At 40.5% G+C, this 25,858-nt stretch overlaps 1 protein-coding gene across 2 annotated transcripts; it reads right to left on the reverse strand.

Annotated features, from left to right (window-relative positions):
* Positions 1-25,858, reverse strand: LOC139940757 (uncharacterized). Of its 2 annotated transcripts, XM_071937132.1 has the most exons (4): positions 25,623-25,858; positions 20,424-20,520; positions 17,905-18,081; positions 1-16,458 (listed from the first exon to the last, which is right to left on the reverse strand). In XM_071937132.1, exons 3-4 carry the CDS (start codon positions 18,073-18,075, stop codon positions 5,779-5,781), a joined length of 10,851 nt encoding a protein of 3,616 aa, XP_071793233.1. In that variant the 5' UTR covers positions 18,076-18,081; positions 20,424-20,520; positions 25,623-25,858; the 3' UTR covers positions 1-5,778. The 2 variants fall into 2 exon arrangements, with proteins under 2 accessions (XP_071793233.1, XP_071793234.1); XM_071937133.1 differs by lacking the exons at positions 20,424-20,520; positions 25,623-25,858 and adding an exon at positions 19,976-20,067.

Here is a 25,858-nt window from a genome sequence, read left to right on the forward strand (position 1 = left end):
AAACATTTTAGTTTAAAAGTTCAATTTTTATTTAAACACAGTTTGGGAAAAGCATTGAAAAACAAACATCCAAATAATTAAATTATAAACATAAACTCAAGTGGACACAAATTAATTAGTATTATGTTAAACATGGCTGTCGGCTATACACCAGGCACTTCTTGTATGATGTAAATTTTGTGCAATCTATCTAAGAATTTATCAAATTTATCATTAATCCCATATTTATAATGGGAGACTTTTGTACAGTCTTTTTTCACAGTTCTCGCCAGTAGTACACATGCTCAGACCTACGCGCGCATACTTAGCATTCAGAGCCGCAAAAAGGACCGTCTCCTGCTGTCAGCATCTCAAAAGTCTTGCACCTGCAGAAACTGTAGTCATAAGTGTGCATTCTACTCTGAATGTCTAAATGAAAACATAATCCACGTGTCGAGTCAGACGCACTTTTTATAGTGAATACTATCTGCACTGCATTAACTATGAATTATGACACATTGTCATACACAAAGTGTTTGGCATATTTGCCCCAGCCAGTGGTACAAACATATACAACATGATGAAAAAATTCAATTTCAAATCAATACAACTTTCACTTCTTATTTAATTAAAATGTTTTTAAGCCCAGTTCATACTTCCTGTAAATGCGGAGCGAATTGTTGACGTCACAGCCAGTTTTTGCTGCAAATGTTTCAAAGCAGTTAAGCACATTTCAACTGTTGAGAATTATTTGTTGCAAATTTGTGTCGTCAAAATTCCTATGAACCGGACTTTACTTTTTATGAAATCACAACATAATCAATGTACAAATGCCCTTCAACTGTTCGCCTAAATATTAGCGTAAACATACATAATAATAAATGATTAATCAATCAATAAAAATTAAAAAAGCTCTTTGGCAAAGGTTTCAAAATACGAGACAAACAGATCAATCCATCAGGCCACACCCCCTTGATGTGTCAACCCCTTGATGAGTCAAATGTAGCATAGAGCAAGTTTGAGTTTGTACCATGGTTTTAAAGGAACACGTTGCCTTGGATCGGTCGAGTTGGTCTTCGAAAAGGGTTTGTAACCGTTTGTAATAAAATGCATATGGTTAGAAACATGTTTTAAAAGTAGAATACAATGATCCAAACACATTTGCCTCGAAATTGTGTGGTTTTCCCTTTACTTTGCAAACTAACACTGTCGGCCATTTATGGGAGTAAAAAATTCGACTCCCACAAATGGCCGACCGTGTTTTGTCAACGAGGTAAAAAGAAAACCACGTAATTTTGAGTGATACTTGTGTGGATCATTATATTCTACTTTAAAATTAACTATCAAACCATATGCATTTTATAACAAACAGATACACCTGCTTTTCAAAGACCAACTCGACTGATCCAAGGCAACGTGTTCCTTTAATGTACACACAAAACACTGTTTCAACATTATTTTTACTAAACAAATTTGCATAGAGTTCATCTTGAGATTTCACTATTCTGAAGTATCTGAACTAAGGTTTATTAAATCATAGAATAACTCGCAACAATTCTTCGCCATCAGCGCTGTATTTAAGCAGAGAGGCGTTCTTTAGAAACAGAGAAACCCCACTTTAGGCAACTTCTTGCCAGCCCATGATTTTGTGCTTCAAAGGAACGTTACAGAATTGGTTAGAAAACAAAATCGTAAACTTACACGGTCTAATGATGGTGGCATGTAGAAAACATCCCTTGAAATATTTCTGTCTGAAATGGCATACTTGATGAGAAATTAATAATTTAAAGGCAGTGACACTATTGGCAATTACTCAAAGTAATTATTAGCATAAAACCTTTCTTGGTGACGAGTAATGGGGAGAGGTTGGTGGTATAAAACATTGTCAGAAACGGCTCCCTCTGAAGTGCCATACTTTTCGAGAAAGAAGTAATTTTCCACGAATTTGATTTCAAGACCTCAGATTTAGAACTTGAGGTCTCGAAATCAACCATCTAAAAGCACACAAATTCGTGTGACATGGGTGTTTTTTTCTTTCATTCTTATCTCGCAAGTTCGATGACCGATTGAGCTCAAATTTTCACAGGTTTGTTATTTTATGCATATGTTGAGATACACCAACTGTGAAGGCTAGTCTTTGACAGTTACCAATAGTGTCCACTGCCTTTAACTTTGCGTTTGGAGTTTATTGCTCAGTGAACGTTTTACTATTTCTTTTGTTTACATCAATGTCATGCAAAATGTGTAATAGTTTTTTTTACTCTTTTCTCGTGACCCAGATGGTCGATCGATCTCAAACTTCTACAGGTTTGTCAGTTTATGTATAAGGTGGATTACATAGAGTGCTTACACTGCCAGCAACTGTTTTGTTAGCAAAACCAATTCTGTAATGTTCCTTTAAGTTCTGTTTAACTTTAAAACCGATCCCAAATCTTGCCTTACATTTGCCTACACACTACTAAATAAAAAGAGTCGTACTGGTTTGTTCTATAACACAATAAATCTTCAGCTAGTAAAATTCATATCAAAATACCTAAAATAACACTATTTATGCAAAGAGTGTGTAGAACCTAAATTACTTATCACAACAGTGAACACATAGTCACACATTAAAATTTGTTACTAAAGCATACATTTTTAACTTAAACCTGCACTCCCAGTCATAAAAAAAAAACCAAAGTAATCTTTTGATAAGTTGTTGTGCTCCCTTGTCAGTTAGATAATACATTACTTAACATTTTGTTCTTGTACCAGACCTTGGTATAAGTAACTCGGTTATAATCACCAAGATGCTTGTAATGCTCCTTGATTTGATAAACTTCCAATGCTAAGACATACCATGGAGGTATACAGCTGATGAAAATGGGCCTAGTACAAAAACTTAAAGACAGTGGACACTATTGATAATTGTCAAAGACCAGTCTTCTCACTTGGTGTATCTCAACATATGCATAAAATAACAAACCTGTGAAAATTTGAGCTCAATTGTTCGTCGAAATTGCGTGATAATAATGAATACCCTGGTCACACGAAGTTGTGTGCTTTCAGATGCTTGATTTTGTGACCTCAAATTCTAAATCTGAGGTCTCAAAATCAAATTCATGGAAAACTACATCTTTCTTCAAAACTATGTCATTTCAGAGGGAGCCGTTTCTCACAATGTTTTATACTATCAACCTCTCCCCATTACTCGTTACCAAATAAGGTTGTAAGCTAATAATTATTTTGAGTAACAACCAATAGTGTCCACTGTCTAATGTACTGTACAACTTATTTACAATAATACAAACTTGTCTTTGGTGCAACAACATTTTATCTTACACAAACATATCTTTTGGGTCGAAACAAAAAACAATCTCGTGGGCTGTGACCTGTTGCACTGAACAATTCAAATTGAGAAAGATAAATTCTTTTAACAAATGGGAAATATTTGAGACGCCATTTTCTGTCTGTTTCTCATTGCTGAGAACAATATACCTCATCGCAAATACTTGGTCCGCGCACATTAGACATGAAATGAGGTGCATGTTGGTCTAACTTGCGATCAAGTTTGATTGCTAGCTAGACCAGCACGCACCTCATTCAAAAGTTTGCACCTGGGCAATGGGTATTTGCGAAAAGGTTTATGGAAAAGGACTGGTGAGTAGTACCCCCCCCCCCCTTTTTTTTGTCTCAAAGACCCCCGTTGAAGCTACATGTACACCCTCGCAGCATGATGCAGCATAAATTGATGCAGCATTAATTTTCTGCTAGCAGTAAACAACTGGGGCCGATTTCACATAGAAATAAAATTCATCGCAAGACAAATTGATAGTATTATTGTATTACCATAGTGATTTGAATTGTGACATCACACTTCACTAAGCAACTACGATTGGTTTGCAGTTAAAAATCAATCTTAAGCTCTTCGAGAAATCGGCCCCTGGGCCAAATTTCATCAAAGCCAGTAGGCAATAAAACTTGCTAAGCATAGACTAACCTTGCTTACAGAAACTGGGTACCAGCCGAAATTCCATAAAGTTAAACCGTTTCAACTGGTGCTCACTCATTTTTTGATTGGCTAAGAAATTTGCTAAGCAGTATTTTCTGCTCTTGTGTATAGATTTCTTTATTATAGGAAATCTTACAAAATTAAATTCAGAACAATGTTAACTGAAAGCAGCTTTGTTTGCATAATTTGTTTTCTCTAGAACCTTTAGTCCTTATATACAATAGAAACTTATTTTTTTTAAATAACGCGTAAGTGCATTGAGTGTTTTCTCAAAAACTGTAAAAAATGTGTTGCCTCCCACTCGTAGAAAATGTTAAGCAAAATTTGTCAGCTTGCATGAAAGTTACTGGGATACAAAAACTAATACTGATTGGGAATCATAACCAAAAATAATTATTTTTTACAGTTCTGATCGTGTGAAACTTTCTGAGAGAAGTAAATCTTTCCGATAAGTCCCTGCCAATTAGGTCCATTATCATTTTCATTTCACTTATCAACATTTTAAAAAGCATACAAACCAAACACTTTTCCAATACCTCCTCCCTCCCCCTCTAAAAGTGTAAAAAGAAACAGGTTCTTTTGTACACTTGTATATCACAAGCAGTGACTTGTAGCTCTTGGCCCAATTTGATAGAGCTGCTAAGCACCAAAATTTGCTTAGCATGAAATTTCTGCCTGGATAAAAACAGGATTACCAACCCAATTTTCACATGATTTTCCGGATGAACAAACATCGTCCGACTCGTACCAATAACAAGCAATTATTATGCAACAAACGGAAAGATGGTTGGTAATCCCATTTTTTAGCAAGGAAGAAATTTCATGCCGAGACATTTTTTTTTGCTCTATGAAATTGGGCCCAGCTGACTAGAGTACAGATTTTTTTTAAGCAAGCAATGAGCGCCTGCATTGGCAGATACCGGCGCTATATAAGAATTTGATCATTATTATTAGTCGGCATAGAGAAACTTGAACGTGAATGACAAGCAAACCCTGTCCATATTATGACCACAGACCATGATAAAAAAAATGGTCTTATTCAACAGTGCAAAAAGGGGCCATGAAGCTATGATTTTGTAGATAATTTTTTTTTCTTCAGAAAATAAAAACGTATGGCGTGCATTTACCCCCTCCCAGTATGTCCTTTGTACACTTGTGAAATCATTGATAATTTTGAACACCCCTTAAAGACAGTGGACACTATTGGTAATTGTCAAAGACTAGTCTTTACAGTTTGTGTATCTCAACATATGCATAAAATAACAAACCTGTGAAAATTTGAGCTCAATCGGTCGTCGTAGTTGCGAGATAATAATGAAAGAAAAAACACCCTTATCACACGAAGTTGTGTGCTTTCCGATGCTTGATTTTTTTGAGACCTCAAATTCTAAACTTGAGGTCTCGAAATCAAATTCGTGGAAAATTACTTTTTTCTCAAAAACTACGTCACTTCACAGGGAGCTGTTTCTCACAATGTTGTATACTATCAACCTCTCCCCATTACTCGTAATCAAGAAAGGTTTTATGATGAAAATTATTTTGAGTAATTACCAATAGTGTCCACTGCCTTTAATACATGTAATACTTTCAGACGCCTCCCATTTCACTGACAGAAATTGAGAGAAATATAGAGTGATTATCATCATCAAAGATATACGCATCATTTTTACTTTTGTCACTCCCCCCACCCCCAAAAAAAAAACACAATAGGCTGTTGTGCAGCATTTTACTTTATGGAGGCTGCTACTCTAACACTCATTTTTGGGGATGCGATAAACACTCTATTCTCATGAATGAAGTTGTGTAGGTTAATATTGAGGCCACTCAGCCATATGCCTCAGCTCATGGCGCTGCCACGCCTCAGCCACTTCAAAGAATCTCTGACAATACCTACACTCGTACAACTTCTTACCCTGATTGCTCATGAACAAATGCTGCTGCAGAGAAGTCCCGCTGTTCTTACCCGGACTCCACTCCTGTCCTGTTGATCTCGTCTTTCTGGTCTTCTTCGGGACAAAGGCGGCGGATAAGCGGCGTCCACCGAAGTGAATCTTCCGATGAGTGGCGACAGCAGCAGCGGTCGATGTAGAAAAGACGCAGTACTCGCACTGGAACGACTGATTGTAGTTGTGGAGCTTCCAGTGGCGGTTGGCATCCTTCTCACAGGGGCTTTGGTACGGGCACTGAGTACAAAAGAAGGGGTCTTTGTGGCTGATGATGTTCGGCAGCTTAGTGTGATGCTGGTTGTTGTGCACCTCAAGGCTGCTCAGATCTGGGAAACTCATCTGGCAGGGGCGGCATGAGTGGAGAACTTCTTTCTGGGCGGCGTGCTTTGCCTGATGGCGCTGGAGGTGGATCGACTCGGCCGTCTTAAACTGACATCCTTCTTCAGTGCAGGACAGAAGGTTCTCTTCCTCGTGTATCTTCATGTGGTCTTCAAGCTGTTCGCTACCGGTCACAATGCCGCACTGTGGACACTGGGATGGAAGGCTGGTCTTGGTCTTTGGATGACCCTTTGACACGTGTTGGTTGAGATCGGAGCGACGTCTGAACACCATAGCGCAAATTGAACACTGATGGACTTCTTGGACTTGCTCACTGAACACTGCATGTCCTACAGTCCCAGATTGTGGTTTTATTACAGAAAAAGACCTCTCCACATCCAGACTGGGACCCAACGAATTGGGTTGACCGGATGAAGCAGCAATGGTTTGCCGGAAATGCTTCTTGAGTTGGTGACGACGTAGAGTTTTCTTGTTTCGAAATTCGCATCCACACTCCTTGCAGAGCATGCTAGCATTGCCTTTAATGTTATCTACCTTGTGCCAGTCACCGCTCTTCATGAATTTCCGATAACGACATCTGAAGTTTGGGTTCTTGTGCTTCTCTGCATGCCTCCTGAGGTGGTGGTTGTATGCGGTCGAGTAGCTGCAGGTCTTGCATTTGAATGGTTTCTGCTGCTTGTGTACGGTCTGGACGTGGCGAATCATCTGGTGCCTCTGTGGGGTGCGGTACGCGCAGGAGTCACACTGAAGCGTCATGCGTCGATGTAATTTCATATGACGCTCCAAGCGTTGTTTACTCGTGGTGGCATACTGACACATTTTGCAAGAGAACTTATCGGTAGTGCTGCCTTTGTGAACCGTCACGATATGTTGGTCCCATTCTTTCTGAGTCGAAGCACGGAAGTCTTTGCACTGAGAGCATGCAAAATACTCGTCAGGAGACTCGGCGGGCTTCCAGGAACTTCCCTCTGAGTTTTGTGAAGTGTCACACCCTGAAGGAGGTTGAGAAACTGTTTCCGTTGTCTGAACTTCAGATCTGGGACTCTTAATGGTTTGGTAACCGGAGTTTGTTTGCACTTCAAGTTTTCCCGTCTTTTTGGGTGAAACACTGTCAGACTGGCTTTTATCACCGGCTTGCGATCCATTCCTCACTTTTTTCGTAGGGCTGTTTGGAAGACCAGCACTTGGTGTTGTTAAGTTGGAGTGTAACACATCTCTAAGATATGAGTGCCACTTTTTCTTTTCTAGGCTGCTCTCTTCGTGTTTTTTCTCATGACGATGGAGAGAGGATGGGCTGTCTGTGGCAAATGAACACTTAGTGCATTTGTAAGGGTTCGCAGCAGTGTGTTCCTTGATAATGTGGTCCCACAACTTTTCTGTGGTCTTGAAGAATTCGGGGCACTTAGCACACGAGAATGGCAAGTTCACCTCAGGTTGTTTTCTCGATTTCCGCCGTTTCGGGTTGGCCTCTTCATTCTGCAGTGTATGCTTGCTGTTCACCACATTCTCCACGGCTTGAGTGTCAACCTGCTGTACAGTGGGGCTGGTGTTGTCTCCATGCTGCGTGCTGCTGTTGCCATTCTGCAGATTTGGAGTTGTGTTTTGTAGAGCAATAGGGTTGCTGACTACACGTTGCACAGTAGGAGGGTTGCTGACTTTCACAAACTGCATGTTAGAAGTGTTGGTTGCACTAGTGTTTTTCCCATGCTGCAGGATGAGAATTATGCTGCCGCTTTTCGCTAGGATAGGTTTGTTGGTGCTCAACAGCTGCGACGAAGGATTGGTGTTCACTTTCTGTGGAGTAGGGTTGGTGCTCAACTGCTGTGGAGCAGGATTGGTGCTCAACTGCTGTGGAGCAGGATTGGTGTTTGACTGCTGTGGAGTAGAATTGTTGCTCAAATGCTGGGGAGCAAGATTAGTTTTTAACTGCTGCGACGGAGGATTGGTGTTCAATTTCTGCGGAGAAGGATTAGTGTTCACTTTCTGCGGAGTGAGATTGGTGTTCAACTGCTGTGGAGAAGGATTAGTGTCCACTTTCTGCGGAGTAAGTTTGGTGTTCAACTGCTGCAGAGGATTGGTGTTCAACTTCATGGGACCAGGAATGGTTTTCAACTGCTGTGTAGAAGGATTGACGCTACTTCCCTGTTGCGAGTCTTGATTGCCGCTATTCTCACTTGGGTTGCTGCTGTTCTCATGCTGAACTATAGAGCAGTCCTCGTCTTCATGCTCTTGAGTATGACTGCTGAAAGCTCTCACACTTGTGAAGAATTTGCCACAGGTTCTGCATGTGTAAACACTAGCATCTTTGGGTTTTATCTTGACAAACTTCGGCTTATCACCCAATTCCATTACTCTGTCTCGTGTGGGGCGCTTAGAAATCCGCTTCTCACCCAATTCCATTACTTCGTCTCGTGTGAAGCTCCTAGAAATCCGCTTCTCACCCAATTCCATTACTCCGTCTCGCGTGGGGCGCTTAGAAATCCGCTTCCTGTGTATTTTGAGATGGGCAGCCATAGCAAATCTTGATATAGCTGTGTACTTGCAAAATTGGCAGGCAATCCTTGCGCTGTCCTTATACACCATGTGGCTTGCTTTGTGCCTCATCAGCCGGCTCCGCTGGGTGAATTTCTGTCTGCATATATCGCAGGGAAATGACTTTTTCTTTCTGTATTTTTTTGGACCCTCCGTTTCAATGTCAAAGTCAGCGTCATTGTCAATCTCAACTTCAGTTTCAGTTTCAGTGTTTTTAGCCTTGTTGTGAAGATGACACTGAAAGCCAGAGGAGCGTTTGCATATCGGACAGTTCCTGAAGCGACCAGAAGGTCGCTCCTCTATAATTTGAACTTCAGGCGATGCAGGTAACTCTTTCTTCTCCTTTTCCTTGACCTTCTCTTTTTCTTTCACGTTTTCTTTCTCCTTCACCTTCTCTTTCTCCTTCACCTTCTCTTTCTCCTTCACCTTCTCCTCAGTTTGTGGCAAATGTTTTTGAAGGAAGTGCCTGAGGATTGCCTTGTGACAGAAGGAGCTCTTACGGCATTCCGAACAATCATAGACCACTTTGTGCGTGTCTTCCTCAATCTCCATGATGATGGCCTTCCGTAGAGAACCCAGTATCTTCTGCAACCTGGCTTGGTGACACTTCAAAGCAGCTCGCTGTAAGCTCCGGTTAGGCTGGAACCATTTAGATCTTTGATGTATGGCTCCTTTCTTCTGGTGTCTGAGACCGGACAGAAATACTCTGAAAATTTTCGTCAGTATTACACTGCTCTGATTGCAAGCCAATATTAGTGGCACACTTCCGGGCGCAGGAGTAGAATTAGTTGGCTTCCGGCTCACAGAAATTGGAACAGGTTTGGGCTTGACTTTTGATTCCTGTGCCGTCTTTGGGTCACCCTTTTGTTTAATCTTTGGGTCGTCCTTTTGTTTAATCTTTGGGTCCTCCTTTTGTTTAATCTTTGGGTCGTCCTTGGGTTTAATCTTTGGATCCTCCTTGGGTTTAAGAAGCTCACTGGGACATGGAAAATGAACAGACAGTTGTCTTGGAGTAAAAAACGAAGACCTACACACTGTGCATTTGTACTTCCTATGGGTATTCATATGGTTCGCAAGGTGACACTGCTTTGCATACTTTCTTGGACAGTAAGGACATGCCAAGCCCTGGTATTCAGAACTCTCATAATGTTCAAAGGACAATGTGGTCTGCACTTTTTTCGTTGGTTTTTCCGGAGCCGTCTTGTTCCCACCAATCACCTTTCTAAAGTATGAATGATCCATTTCTTGTAGAGCAATCTTCTGCCTCAGATACTCGCACTCTTTTTCATCGCCATGTTTTTTCACGTGAGACAGCAATCGTGCAGCTGTTACAAACTTGACCTTGCAATATTTGCAGAAGTAGGGCTTCTCACGTTTTTGGACTGGCAGCTTGGCTGTATGAACAGCCAGGTGACCTTTAAGCTGAGTGAAACGTGAGAAGGTCTTGCTGCACTGATCACAGGCATATTTGCCTGCATTTCTGAATGAACTACTTGTGACCATGGCAACTTTAGAGGCTGCTGCTGCCTGTAGCGCAATATCCTTGGCAGACGCTAGACGTCCTGCAGACATGGTTGTCCCTAGTGACTTGCTTTTCTGCTGGGACTCTTCTTGATGTTTGGGGCTGTTCTGCGTGATCCCATCTGAGGATTTGTCAACTGATGACTTGACCCGTTGATTGGTGTCTTTAGAAACTGTCGTATGAGATTCCTTTTCCTTAGAAGATTTAAGCTCTGCTACTGGGCGGTTGGTGTCTTCAGCAACTACCACACGTGATTGGGTTTCCTTAGATGATTCAAGCTCTGTTGTTTGAGGATTTACTTCTTCAGCGTCTACTGCATGAGATTGGTCTTCCTTGGAAAGTTCAAGGCTGGTTTGGCAGTTCTCGAAACCTGTACTGTTTTTAATACTAGCATGAGCGCCCTTGTGATTGTAGTAGCTTTGATAATCAAAGAAATTAACTTTGCAGATGTGACAGGTAAGTTGAAGAGGAACAGGTTCCTTAACTTTTGGTGTCCTCCTTTTTAGTCCTTGGCGTTTTCTCCGAGCATGAGCTCGCTTGTGTGATGTGAGCTGGTTGTACTTTGCATATGTTTTTTTGCACATTTTGCAAGTGTACATCTTTGGAGGTTCTTCTCCTGTTCTAACGCATACAGTTGGAATAGATGTTACTGAGCCTTCTGCCAAAGCCCGGTGCATTGTTTCATCTTGTAGGTAGTCTGGCACAGAAGTGGGATTGGTCATGGTACTTTCTATTGAAGACTGGCTGTCTTTTGCAATGATATTGCTCGCCTCTGAAGACACAGCGCTGGGGTTAGCATTCACACCTTCTTCTGCAAGCTTGGAGTTGGTGTTGTTTGTACTTCCATCAACACACTGATTGTTGCTGTTGCTACCAAGAGGAATATCTGTCTCTGTTTCAAGCTCCGAATCGGCCACTACTTTCTCTGCAACAACATTAGGATTCTCCAGAGGAATCTCTGCTCTAGTTCCTGTGATCTTAAGACCATGGGGAACGATTTCATCACTGGTCTGAAGTTCCATTGTATGAGGCTCTGACATTTCAGATGAAGAGATTTTTTCGTTACTGTTGTCAGTTAATCCTTGCTCCAACGTACACGCCCCTTCGCTCGAATTATTCTCTGTTGACGGACAATCCACTTCATCACTGTGAGGTTCTTCTGAAGGCTTGACATCAGACTCGTCATTTGCAACTTTTCCTGTCAAATCAAAGTCCTTTTTGTTTTCAACTGAAAGCTGAAGGTTGGTCTTATCAGGTGTAACTTTCCCAGAAGAAAGATCCTCTACATCAGAAGTTTTGTTTGGTGGTTGCTTCATCTGTTTATCGTTTGACAGACAAGAGTTCGCAGCTTCAACTGGATTCTCGCTCAAGTGCACATCCCTTGAAATACTGGAGCTTGGAACCTCATCTCGACTTGGATTAATTGGAATGTTTTCTAAGGGAGTCTGTGGCTCTTGCTCATCATTTGAAGTTTTCCTTGAAGACTCCAACTCTGCCCTGTGACTTGTATCTTTCTCTAAATCCCCAGACTTGTTCAGGTGACTTCCATTTGCGTCACAGGTGTTTGGCGCGGTGTCAGGAACAATAGGGAGGGCTTCTTGTGCGGTCTTCGTCACTGCAGACTGAAGATCCATCTTGTTACAAGTAGTTGCCTCCGACGACTTTTGAAGAGATTTATTCATCGCCAAGTCAGGAACAATAGGGAGGGCTTCTTGTGCGGTCTTCGTCACTGCAGACTGAAGATCCATCACGTTACAAGTAGGTACCTCTGAAGACTTTGGAAGAGATTTATCCATTACCAAGTCGGGGACAAAGGGGAGGTACTCTCGTTCCGTTTCCACCACTGCGGCCACAATGCAATCTAATTTACCATGATTATCGTCAATTTTACTTCCAACACCATCTTTCTCAGAGCCACTGTCCTCGCATATTTTATCGTCACAAACTTCACTGGTCTCGGCAGCAGACACTTGTTTTTCAGAATCATCAGTTATTTCAGTGACTGCTCCAGCAGGTTTGTTTTTCATTGTCTTGTGCGATATCTTATGACTTCTCAGGGAGCCCTTTCCAGCAAAAACCTTGCTGCAGACGTCACATTTGTATTGAGGAATGATCAAAATGTTTGCAGACTGAAGATCCATCTTGTTAGTAGTAGTTTTTTCTGACGACTGTTGAAGAGACTTTTCCGTCACCCCGTCGGGAACAAAGGGGAGGGTTTCTCGTGCAGTTTCCGCCACTGCAGCCACATTGCAATCTAATTTATCAGATTGATCATCAATTTCACTTACAACAGCGTCATTCTCAGAGCACTTGTCCTCGCCTCTTTTGGGAGCACAAGATGGTTCTTGTCTTTGATCATCACAAGTTTCAATAGTCTCAGCAGCAGACATTTCTTTTCCAGATTCATCATTTTTTTCTGCGACTGCTTCAGGAGATTTGTTGTTCATTTTCTTGTGGTGTGATATCTTATGACTTCTAAGGGAGGCCTCTCCAGAAAAAGCCTTGCTGAAGTCCTTGCCGCATACGTCACATTTGTATCGAGGAATGATGGAAATGTTTGACGACTGAAGATCTATCTTGTTAGTAGTAGTTTCTTCTGACAATTTTTGAAGAGATTTTTCCGCCACCAAGTCAGGGACAATGGGGAGGATTTCTTGTTCCGTTTCAGCCACTGCAGCCGCATTGCAATCTAATTTACCATGCTTATCGTCAATTTCACTGCCAACGACGTCCTTCTCAGAGCCACTGTCCTCGCATCTTTGGGGAGAACTTGACAATTCTTGTCTTTTATCATCACAAACTTCAGGGGTCTCAGCAGCAGACATTTCTTTTCCAGATTCATCAGTTATTTCAGTGACTGCTTCAGGAGATTTGTCTTTCGTTTTCTTGTTGTGTGATATCTTATGACTTCTCAGGGAGCCCTTTCCAGCAAAAGCCTTGCTGCAGACGTCACATATGTATTCAGAAATGGTGGAAATGTTTGCCGACTGAAGATCCATCTTGTTAGTAGTAGTTTCTTCTGACAATTTTTGAAGAGATTTTTCCGTAACCAAGTCAGGGACAATTGGGAGGGTTGCTTGTTCAATTCCATCCACTGCAGTCGCATTGCAATCTAATTTACCATGCTTATCATCAATTTCACTGCCAACAACGTCCTTCTCAGAGCCACTGTCCTCGCCTCTTTTGGGAGCACAAGACGATTTTTGTCTTTGATCATCACAAACTTCACTGGTCTCAGCAGGAGACATTGCTTTTCCAGATTTATTAGTTATTTTTGCGACTGCTTTCGTAGATTTGATTTTCTTGTTGTGTGATATCATATGACTTCTGATGGAGGCCTTTCCAGCAAAAGTCTTGGTGCAGTAGGCACATTTATACCGAGGGATGCTTCCAGACTCGCCGCTAGTAGTATCCACGGGCATGGACAACCTTCGCAGAGAGTTGTTTCGCATGTTTCTGTGTGATATCATATGACTTCTAAGGGAGGCCTCTCCTTCAAAAGGCATGCCGCATACGTTACATTTATAGTGGAGAACGATGGAAATATCTGTAGCCACAGGTTCCTTACTTTGAAACATCTTTTTCTGAGCTCTTGTATTATAGCCTTTTACTTTCGACCGTCTGCATGCAGCTAGCAGGCGTTGAAGCCGACTTGCTGTAGTATTTTTTCTAGCAGTCGCATTATCAAATGCATTACTAGTAGATGCTTCCGGTTCTCCTTGAGAACTGCCTGCACTCTCGGCCCGCGACTTCATTTTAACTGTTATTGATTTGGCACCCGAATGTGCAAGCCACCTGCTAAGTTGAGCATGTCGCTTAACCTGGTGAGATTTGAACTGCCAGAAACATGCAAAACTTTGTTGACATACTTTGCATGAGTAAGGTGGCTTGGGTATTTCTGTCACAGCTGTTTCGGCGCCTTTTTGGATCTGGTATTTGTTTGCTTTTGTCCGAAAGCCTTTGTGGCGCTGCAGCTGCCACAGCAAGTTGAATTTCTTGTCACATCCATCACAGTCATGGGGTGGTGGAACTTCTGGGTCGTCTTGAGCCTGAACATCTTCTTTGTTTGTTACTGCTCTCCTATTGCGGCGGCGAACTACACCTTTATCCTTGGTTTCTCCACCAGCTGGTGTATAAAGTTTCTCTAGCCTCTTTACCGGCTGTATCGCATTCTGGGGGGCCACAAAAACAGGTACTTTCGCTTGGCAGGGTCCTTTTGTTTCATGAAAGTTCAAACTCTTCTTGTGGTAGTAAGACCTTTTGCACACGGTACAGATGTGATTTTTCTTTCTGTTGATATCCATTTTTTTCGATGGCAAAACTGTGTTTTTCAATGCTGCTTCGGGGCCGTGCGTCAGCCTATGATCCCATAGCTTTACCTCTGAGAGAAACGTCCTATTGCAGACGTCACATGCGTACGAGATGAGAGTGACTGTTTCGGAGATTGATTTAGTCTCAGTCTGGAAAGGAGAAGCTGCAGGGAGCTGTTTTTGTTTGAGGGGTTTGCAATGGGTCTCCATGTGGTTCTGCAAAAAGGATAACTTTGTGAATGTGTCACTGCAGATGCCACACTTGTACTCGATGTCTTTTGGCTCCTCAACAGCGGGTACTATGTAAGTTGTAGTGCTGACAGGGTTCTGTTTCCTGGCATGGCATCCCATGTGACCCTGCAATTGAACGAGTCTGGGAAAGGTTTTAAGACAGATACCGCACCCGTATTTGGCTTCTTCTGTCTCATTTCCGGGAAGGTAGCTAATTGAAGACTCAACGTACTGAATTTCAGAAAGGTTTTTAGTGTTATCTGCTTCAGTGTTGAGCTCATTAGCGTCAGCAGAAGAATCTGTAGGCCCCGAGACTGTCTTGGGGAAATTCTGAATAGAGTACCCTAGAACATTCCTGTCTGGTGTCAGGTTGGCCTCAAAGCCCCAAATAAATTTAGAGGAAGATGGTGTTTTTTCGCTTGACCTCGTTGTGGTACTTAAACTAGCGACTACCTCTCCTGCATTACTCATAATGTTCACTTTCTTCTCTCGGATAAATAAGTCCTTGTTGACACGCATCCATTTGTGATGAGCGTAGAAATCAAGAAAATTTTCAAACTGTCTCGGACAAACCTTGCATGTGAATTTTGAATGGCAAGGATCCTTGACATCTTTGCTCAACACAGTTCGTGTAAAGTATTGGTGGTGAGAGAGGAGCCCTCTCGAGGTGGTGAAATTCAACGGGCAGAGTCGACAGGCAAAGCTACGTCTTGGTATCCCGATGTTATTAAACCGAATAACACCGTTGTCCAAATCGGAGAGTCCCTCGGGAAGATTTGGGATCCCAGGGATGCTCACACATTCTGGATGGCTCATGCAGCCAAGGTGCTGACTATTGAGGTTGAGGAGTTTATCGAGGTCACTCTGAATCTGGTGTGCCTCATGGAGGTGCTCTAACATCGCATAAGGTTCGGAGTCCTCATGGACGCACTTGCAACATTTGATGGAATACAAGTCTTTATGGTCTTCCTGCAGGGTCACGTCAACATAGTTGGTATGCTGGAGTAAAAGGGCTACCGGACAGCAAATGATGGTCTCCTTACTCTGGTCTAAATTCAACTTGATAAATCTGGGAGGGGTCCGAGTTGTCCCAACCTCACCGATCTCACTGAGCGAACTGCTGGCACAAGGAATTTTGTCAACTTGCTGACGTTTATCCTTGCGGCCAGAAATCATGGTGACTTGTGCTGGATCATCCTCAACCTCAGGGTCGGTGGTTTCTCTGGAATTCAGATCCGATGACTGTCCCGTGGTATCTGTTGAAAGTGTCTCTTTCTGTGCAGGCAGCTCTTCACCACCAGGGTCATTCGGCAAAGACGGAGAAGCCTCGACTGCTGTTGTCGGACTCTGCTTACCATCGGCACCTTTTTTCACAAGTCCCAGATAGGTGAATAGATTAGGGTCTGAACTCTTTGTACCTTCCTCTTTGCTTTCCAGTACTTCACCTTGTGATGTTGGACTGGTATTCTCACTTGACAATGTCACAGTGTCTGCACTTTGTTCTTTATCTTGAACTGTCGTAGCTGTAGCTGCATTCACCATTGACTCATCATCAGACTGCAAATGTTCCTTCTGCTCCGTTATTTTACTCGCCCCATCAGCTGCACCCTGTGAAAAAAATAAAATAAAAAATAAATCATATTATATTAAAAGGTTTAAGGTAACACCATGTAATGATAATTTCTAAATGAGTTGGAGTGGTTTTGAAAAGAACCGTAGGTTTTAACTCGACGTTTCGATCAATATGCTCTGATTATTCTTATATGGTGCACACATCTACCATTAAACACAAACAAAGAGTTTGTTAAAACAGTTTAAAACAGTTTAAACTTCTTTGACTTGTGAAATCTATTTATAGCTCAAACGATTAATAATAATGTGGTGACTCATGAATAAGCCTCATGAACAATATCAATAAAACATTCAACGCCATTTATTTTGTCAAAAGACTTGAAGTTTTACAAAATGTTTAGAACAAATTTGTTGACAGATGACACAGTATTTTTAAACGAAATACATAAAAAACTTTTCCATTTACAGTGTTCAACTACAAAACACAATATATGCTTCTTAATACACAGCTTCTTTGATAACTGTTGAAACAAATTTAAACAACTTTTAAAGGGTCTATGTACTTTTTGTAGGACAAAAACACATTGTCCACAGATTTACATACAATTAGCCAGTTTGAAGATAATGATAATAGAAAGCTTCCCTGTAAATATTGCTCGCAAAGTGCTGTGGTTTTTTAAAAATGAGTAAATGTCATGAAAATAATTTTTCGTCTCAGTGATCATGAGACGAAAATTATTTTAGCATGTAAAAACGTATTTTCAGGACATTGTTTTACTCATTTCTCAAAAACTAGCACCTCAGCAACTAATATTTTAAGGTACGCTTTCCTCTATCATTATCTTCAAGGGGTGAAAGTTTAATAACAATTTGTGGACATTGTGTTTTGTGTTACAAAAAGTACCCAAATCCTTTAAATAAAATCAAAGAAAAACACAAAAAGGCATCAGATGCACGTAGACATATAAAAACAATGCTCCCAAGTCCATCACAAGGTGACTCATGGGTGACTCATGAATAAGCCTTTTGCAGTAGATTTAAAAGTCTGGTACAATGACTTAGTCATAAAGTACCGCTTACATTTGAATTCCTCAGACTATAGAGACAGTTGCTATGTCAAATGGTTCGGGGCAATACTTTACATCTAGCAACCTTCAGATGAGCAAACCCTGGTACCATTGTGCCATACACATCCATTCAGAATTTTGAATGGGTGTTCACTGTCTATATTGTACTCTGCAAAAGCTTGCCCCTAATCATGTGACCTTAGCAGCTGTCTCGATAGTCTGAGGGATTTTCAATTTAAGTGGTAACTTGTGATCAAGCACCAAGCGCGTCATTATACCCGACAGTATTAAAATCTTACAGGCAAATGGCTTGTTGAAGAAAGTAGAGAAAAAATCTTTCAAATGGGAATGACATCCAAGACAGCTTTCAAATAAATAAAGAACATTTTACTCGGAAAACAAAACTTATTCCCACCTTTGTTACTGTTACTCCATCTGCTGAGCCTTCTAATGAATTTCCAGGGTTTAGTCCTTCTTTTTCCTTGGGTAAAATGATCTCTGATGTCTTCTCGGATCCACAACCAGGTGAGCTTTCATCTTGCTTGTCATCTTGAACTTTAACCTGTGCACTTTGAACTTTGTCCATCTTGCTCTGTCAAGACATAATGTTATAATATGAAATTATGAGCAGTTTAAAAATTAACATTTTTCAAATCTAAAATTACGGCAGGTCATACCAGTTTGTCTAGATGTTCTGTTAACCATATTGGTCGAATTACAAAAAAGTAGGGGCCTGGTGTTTTTTTAATTAAGTGACAATGTGGTTGGTGGCTGCGTGGCCAAACAGTGCACAATTTGTTTACCTTCACATGTTAAAGGCAGTGGACACTATTGGTAATTACTCACAATAATTATCAGCATAAAAACTCAGTTGCTAAAGAGTAATGGGGAGAGGTTGATAGTATAAAACATCGTGAGAAACGGCTCCCTCTGAAGTGACGTAGTTTTCGAGAAAGAAGTAATTTTCCACGAATTTGATTTCGAGACCTCAAGTTTAGAATTTGAGGTCTCGAAATCAAGCATCTTAAAGCACACAACTACGTGTGACAGGTTTTTTTTTTCTTCATAGTTATCTCGGAACTCCGACGACCAATCAAGCTCAAATTTTCATGGGTTTGTTATTTTATCCGTATGTTGAGATACACCAAGTGAGAAGACTGGTCTTTGACAATTACCAACAGTGTTCATTGTCTTTAAAGGCAGTGGACACTATTGGTAGTTGTCAAAGACTAGCCTTCACAGTTGGTGTATCTCAACAAATGCATAAAAACAAACCTGTGAAAATTTGAGCTCAATCAGTCATTGAACGTGCGAGATGAGAATGAAAGAGAAAATACCCTTGTCACACGAAGTTGTGTGCATTTAGAGACCTCAAGTTCTAAACTTGAGGTCTCAAAATCATATTCGTTGGAAATTACTTCTTTCTCGAAAACTATGGCACTTCAGAGGAAGCCATTTCTCACAATGTTTTATACCATCAACCTCTCCCTAATACTCGTCACCAAGAAAGGTTTTATGCTAATACTTATATTAGGTAGTTACTAATAGTGTCCAGTGCCTTTAATGAGATGTTCATACATGTAGGAACACAAGGTTTCCAGAAATGTTTGAGTATAATGCAAGACTCAAGTCAGTATGCGATTTCTGTGTGTCAATTTTAATTTGAAAATAAGTCCCTGTGAAAAGTTGAAGAGTGTCTACGGAATGCACATGATGTATGTAAGTTTTAGTATGAACCGAGGGACGAGTATACGTACTCCCTGCACTGGCATAGCCACTGGGTGCCCCCAGACCACATCCTGCCCCCATGCTTCCCAAGAAAAAGACCAGATACACAAAAAGAGATCAAAAACAAAAAAATATGCCCCCCCCCAACAAAAAAAAAGGAAAGCGTTAGCATAGGGTGGTATGGGCATCTAAAATATGGACACCCTGTTTATCTGACACTTACATGTAACAAATGTACTGTATAGGGGCCCAAGTAAGAATTTGAACTCCCAGTTTTTAAAGTTCCAACACATTTAAACAGCCTTTTACACTCCTAACTAAAACCCAGCACCCCCCCCCCCCTCGCATACAAATTCTGGCTCCAATGATGATTAACATACTTAGTTTGAGCAGCCACCATTTTTCAACCACTAGTCGATGCTCCATGGTTACCCACGCATTCAATGCAGCATGGGTACCAGGCAAAATCGCCCTATGGTCACCTTTAATCCCTTGCTTAAACTTGACCATAGCTAAGATGGGTTGGGCCATGAGAGCCCAAATAAGGGCACCCGATAATGGCTAGGTGACTATTAACGCCCGGTCACACAGGCCAGATAATGAGAACAAAACCGAGAATGATTGAAATGCAAGCCCCCGATTGGTTGAATTGCTCCACGCAGAATATGCCCACGCTTAATCAACCAATCGAGTGCGTGCATTTTTATCATTATCGATCCCAGTGTGACCGGGCTATTACACTAATAATGGGTATTTACCAATGAATGATGTTAACACGGTCTCTATAACTACAGCCAGGTCACAGATAACAATGAGGAATCACATCCGATACAGGTGGAAATAGATCGAAACAATCAAGCAGGGAAGAAAAATAATGTGTTTTTTGTAAACTTTTTGACAAGTTTTATGTTGGGGAGGGACAGTGAGGGAGAATGATGTAAAAAACTCACCAACAACTTTAAATGGTCCTTTTGAGTGGTAACCCTTGAGCTAGTTCGAGCGGCGACCATTAGTCAACTACTACTCAATGTTCCATAATTACCCATGCATTTAATGCATCATGGGTACCAAGCGAAATCGCCCAATGGTCAACTTTAGTCTCTTGCTTGAACTTGACCATAGTTCAAATGGGTTGAGCCATGAGAACCCAGAGCAGGGCACCCGATAAAGGCAAGGTGACTTTTACAATTAGTAATGGGTATTTACCAATGGATGATGTTAACACGGTCTCTACCTCAGCAGACACGTCACAGATTACAATGAGAGATCACATCAGATACAGGTCAAAATAGATCAAACAATCCTGCAGGGAAGAAAAAAAAAAGTGGTTTTTGTTTGTCAACTTTTGTCAGTTACATGTATAGGGACAGTGGGGGAGTCTAATGTATAGGAGTATTTAACATATAAAACTAACCCACTATAATGGTCTTTGTGAGTGGTAAAAGGCATCAAGCATGCTATTTGACCCTTGAATTAAATAGGAGTTTTGTACCCGTATGTTATTATATACAATGGTAGACCTACATTAAAGCGACTAGCACTTGTGAATTTTCAAGGCTACATGTTTACTGAGATATTTAGGAAGATTATCATGGTATATCAGACTACATGGTACAGCTATAAAGCCAGAACAAAACCGATCCTGATGCCTCAAGGAAAAGTTCAAGGCTTGATTCACAGAGGCAACACATGTGTTTGCCTCCATTCCCCCTTGGTGACCTTGAAACGCTCCAGTAGGAATGTACAGTGTCCTCATAGGGTGCCCTAGTTACCACTCTTGTCCTTTCAAAGAAGAAGCATACAGGCCCGTCTTTTTATATATTTTGTGGTTCAAATATAGTCAACACAATCATGTCTAAAAGGATTTCTTTAATTAAAAGATTTATGTATTAAGAAACCTGCATTTAAGAAACCATAATCTCGATATCTTGGTCCTCCCAACCCCCCCCCCCCCCCACTGCAAATCTCTTTTTGTTAACACCTCTAAGAAGCACAGTACTGAAAATCATTATGTTTGATTGTTTTTTGTTTGTTTAGAACACAGCTCAAACAAAATGTAGTGTATAGGCAGCCTAGAACTGGCTACCACTGTAGAGTTGTTATAGCGCCCTCTATTGGTCATTCATTGTCAGTTAACATGTTGATCCAAGATGGCTACTCAAGAATAAATCATTAAATGAAAAGCTAAGAAACCTCTACAATGTGTCTGTCAACGAAAGCCTAAAAACAGTCATCTAAAAAGCAAACCATTTAGCATTTCAACCTGGCTAGTGAGTCAAAAACCATTTTTAGACCAACGATGCAAAACATGTTTTTGTAGTAAAATGTGTACAATAATTATGACATACTGTTCACCCAAAAAACCACCAGTTCCAAACGATGTGCCAACCCCAAAACATGACAAATAATTCAAACCTACAGAGCTTATCCATAAGACTGCAGGGCATGTAGTTTAATTTGTTTTTACTGCTACCGGAAATTATTTCACAAACACCAGAATCAAACAAGTCCTTTTAAAGATATATCACAAAGAGGTATTTTAAAAACACTCAAGCCCTGGCCTAAAGTTGACAAAAACCAAAGATTTTCCTTCTTATTGAGGTTTTGATTACCATGTCGTTCCACTAAACAAATTAAATTCTATTCATAAACACCTCAGACAGTTTCGCTATTGATATTGGTGGAGAGCGCGTCACATGGGTGTGTATAAACCTTTGTTTATGACCAGTAAAAAGTGTTGAAACATGGGCGTGACATGCGAGCTTGCACCTGTTCTTATAAGACAGTTTCTTCATTCCTATTGGTCGAGAGCAACAGCTGAAACAGTTGTGCCACATCACGCAATACGGATTGCACAGGATTCCCTAATAAGGAGTTGTTTACCCGAGGGCGGCGGAGGGCTTTACCATTTCATAGCTGGAGGGGTGTTGTGTTGAAAGAAATCATTGAACATTTATAATTTTTGCATTTATTTTACTTTTTGACCAAAAAGTGTTAATATTTTTTACCGAAAAAGGTAGTTATGAATGGGAACCAAAGTGTGTTGAATCGGTTTTCAACTAGTGGTTAAAACCCGCCAAGGCCTGGTTCTTGATAATTTACCTCGACTTCGTCTCGGTAAAATTATCAAGTCCAGGCCTCAGCGCGGGTTTAAACCACTAGTTGAAAACCTCTTCACCACACATTGATTCCCTAAGTAGAGGGAAACTGATTTGAATTTTAAAATTCTTGGAAACTCATACAAACTATAACTAAAGAACAATCTCTAATATAAAGGTTCACTAGTCCAGAGAGCACTCAAGGAAATGGTTTCAAGGGAACCCCCCCCCTCGACATGAATATTTAATTAGCCAATCTTTAGACTGCCATATCTCACAAAATATACGTCCGATCGCAATTTTTTTTTAATTTTGTACTTTTTGGGTACTGTATAACTATTCCATGGCCTTAAAATCCGGACGACATCACCATGACGTCATGTATTGCACGTTTTGTGTCTGTGCACAAACACAATGGCTCTTCAAATGTCAACATTTAAATGGTCAAAAACTTAATAACTTCAAAATTATTTATCTGTTTGTTTCCTAAATTTGATATTTTGTGTTGAAAAATATATTGATTCTAAAAATAATGGTTTCCGTCCATTAAAACCAATCAAGGGACGTCTATCATTAACAAATAAATTAAAATCTTGGCGTCATGGGTACAACGTAGTACTTCTGGATGTAGTCACTAAACTGGGTGCAGTCGCTTTCATGTGGCTGTACACTTTCTCTATGGGTTTTGCAATACAGTGTGGACCTGTTTGGATTGAGGACTTACTTGAGGGGAGTCTACGACGCTGACCTGATGTTGGTATCATTGCATTTTTTTTTTCTAACCGTGTTCTGGACATACTCCATTGGATTTGTACACAACCAATAGGCATACATTGGAATCCTACGATGGTTCAGGGTTTTCGTTAAAACGAATGTACGTTCTAATAGGTTTTTTGTAAAAGGCATTGGATTGGGGTAAGTTACACACCATCGTGTACCTTATGAAATTTGTTAGTACGAAAAACACAATTTTAAAACTGTGACGTCATCACGTGATAGTTTATGATAATTAGAAGCTTTATTGAGTTTTTCTTTGCAGCACTAAATCTCAAGTGAACGGCCAAATTCAAAGTATTTTTCAGTAATAGACTCCTTAGGTATGATAGATTTGCATTGGGTAACCGTGACCCCGATTTGACCTCTACTTCCGGGTCAACCGGAAGTGGGACCATATCTCAAGAGTTACACAACCAATTTAATTGTTTTCTTCAGTTATAGACTCCTTAGGCATTAAATTTTGTTGGGGAAAATTCGTGACCCCATTTTGACCTTGTCTTCTGGGTCAACCGGAAGTGGGACCATATCTCAAGAACTACACAACCGATTTTCAAACTTGTTTTCAGTTATAGACTACTTAGACATTAAATATTAACTTTGAAAACTGTGACCTTGTGTTGACCTCTATTTCCGGGTCAACCGGAAGTGGGATCATTTCTCAAGAACTATACAACCGATTTTCAAACTTTTTCAGTTATAGACTCCTTAGGCAATAAATATTAACTTTGAAAACCATGACCCCCATGTTGACCTTTTCTTCCGGGTCAACCGGAAGTGGGACCATATCTTAAGAACTACACAACCGATTTTCAATTTTGTTTTGGTTATCAACTCCTTTGACATTGGACATTCGCATTGGCTAGCCGTGACCCCATGTTGACCTTTACTTCCGGGTCAACCGGAAGTGGGACCATATCTTAAGAACTACACAACCGATTTTCAATCTGTTTTAGTTTTAGACTCCTTAGGCATTCAAAATCGAGCTTGAGTTACCGTGACCCAGTATTGACCTTTACTTCCAGGTCAACCGGAAGTTGGATCATATCTCAAGAACTACACAACCGATTTTTTTACATTGGTTAAATTTATTCCAAATAATGACCATGATGCCATGTTGACCTTTAATTCTGGTTTTAAAGCTCATTTCGATTTAACAGTATTAGATAAAAGACAAGGTAATCACATGTCATAAAGCTGTTATGTGTGCGTTTTATTAAAGCATAGAATACTTTTATTAACAAAACATTCTGGAACAGCTTTGTGATTGTTCACAATCTCTAGTTATTATTATTATTATCACTATATATATGGGGGTTAGGCAATCATAGGCAATGTACAACATAATGATATTTTGGCTGGTGACCCATTTTCGCTTAGCATGCTTTTGTTCATGTACTCATAGCATGTTTTTTAAAAACAGCTTACGTTCCTGATGTGCTTCATAGCAATTTTATATGAACAGCTTTTAATGACATGAACTTGAACATCAAAAAGTGTTTCACGTTCTCAAATTGTATGTTTGCACAACCACTCAACAAGGGCAAGGTTTGCAACTTATGATCAACTTCCTTGTGCTGGTATAATTTTTGCCCCCCCTCCCCCCCCCCCCCCAAAAAAAGAAGTTTACATTGCAAACTAAACGTAGATAAAATAAAGTTGAACAAATGTTAATATATAGAACAATGCCATGCAATATTTTATTATGAGATAGCAGCAGCCATTGCACGCCACTGGGCAAGCGAATCTTGCATATTAAATTTTTTTATTTTTAAAAATCAGAAAAAAAAATGACCCCCCCCCCCCAAAAAAAACAAAAAAACTCAGGTTTATCTACTCTCGACCGTAAAGTGTTTTTCGAAATTCTCAAAACAAGCTGCAATCCAATCTCAATCTATATGGAGATGTTTTTACTATTAATCCACTTGCACAAAGTTGTTTTTATGCAAATCATGCAGAGCCTCGATCATGTGCATAAAAACAAAGCAACAAAATGATTCCATAGACCATACTCCTATAAAACTTACATACTCGAATGACATAACACATACTTTATGCATAAACATATTATTTACATGTAAGCGTCATGTGGTGTGCATAAAGTATAACATGTACATCAACATGACCTTCTGGAATGCAAATGGCGTCATGCTATGGTGAAACGTCAGCAGTCTCAGCACACACGCGTTGCAAAGGAGCGAAACACACACTCTTTAACCACAGCTTATTCACAATTTACGTAAAAAGTTACCATTACTTCACGGTGCTATAGTCGACTTCATCAATATGACCTTTAGAAACAAAGAGTGTGTACGTAGAATCCTGTGTTAAGATGCTACAAGAACTGCACATTGCAATTGCAACGTTACCAAACAAAGCCCCTGCGACGCCATTCATGGCGTGAAAACTCACCTTTCGCGTTCCAACCATAACGAGTTCTACCCGACAAGAAAATTCACAATAAATCTCTCAACAAATTCCTATTATTGCAGATAAATACATCTTTTTGATAATTATAGTATGATGTACCTACCTAATGCAAAGTGTACCTCCACTAAACGGTATAAGTGTGGTTTTTGAGGGTTTCAAAATGGTCTTGCTCCGTGGGGCTACTCGGTCAGAAAAGGTGTACGAAGGCGGCCATTACGAGCTCAAGCATGTGTGTGTGACGTACATATGTACATGCTGTACAGTAGTACGCATAAACGCACGTTGTCAGGCTAGTTTGCTATGCTGTACTGTGTATTGTTCCTATCTGATACCACACCG

The sequence above is a fragment of the Asterias amurensis genome, chromosome 8, assembly GCF_032118995.1.
Source record: "Asterias amurensis chromosome 8, ASM3211899v1".
Classification (NCBI taxonomy): Eukaryota; Metazoa; Echinodermata; class Asteroidea; order Forcipulatida; family Asteriidae; genus Asterias; species Asterias amurensis.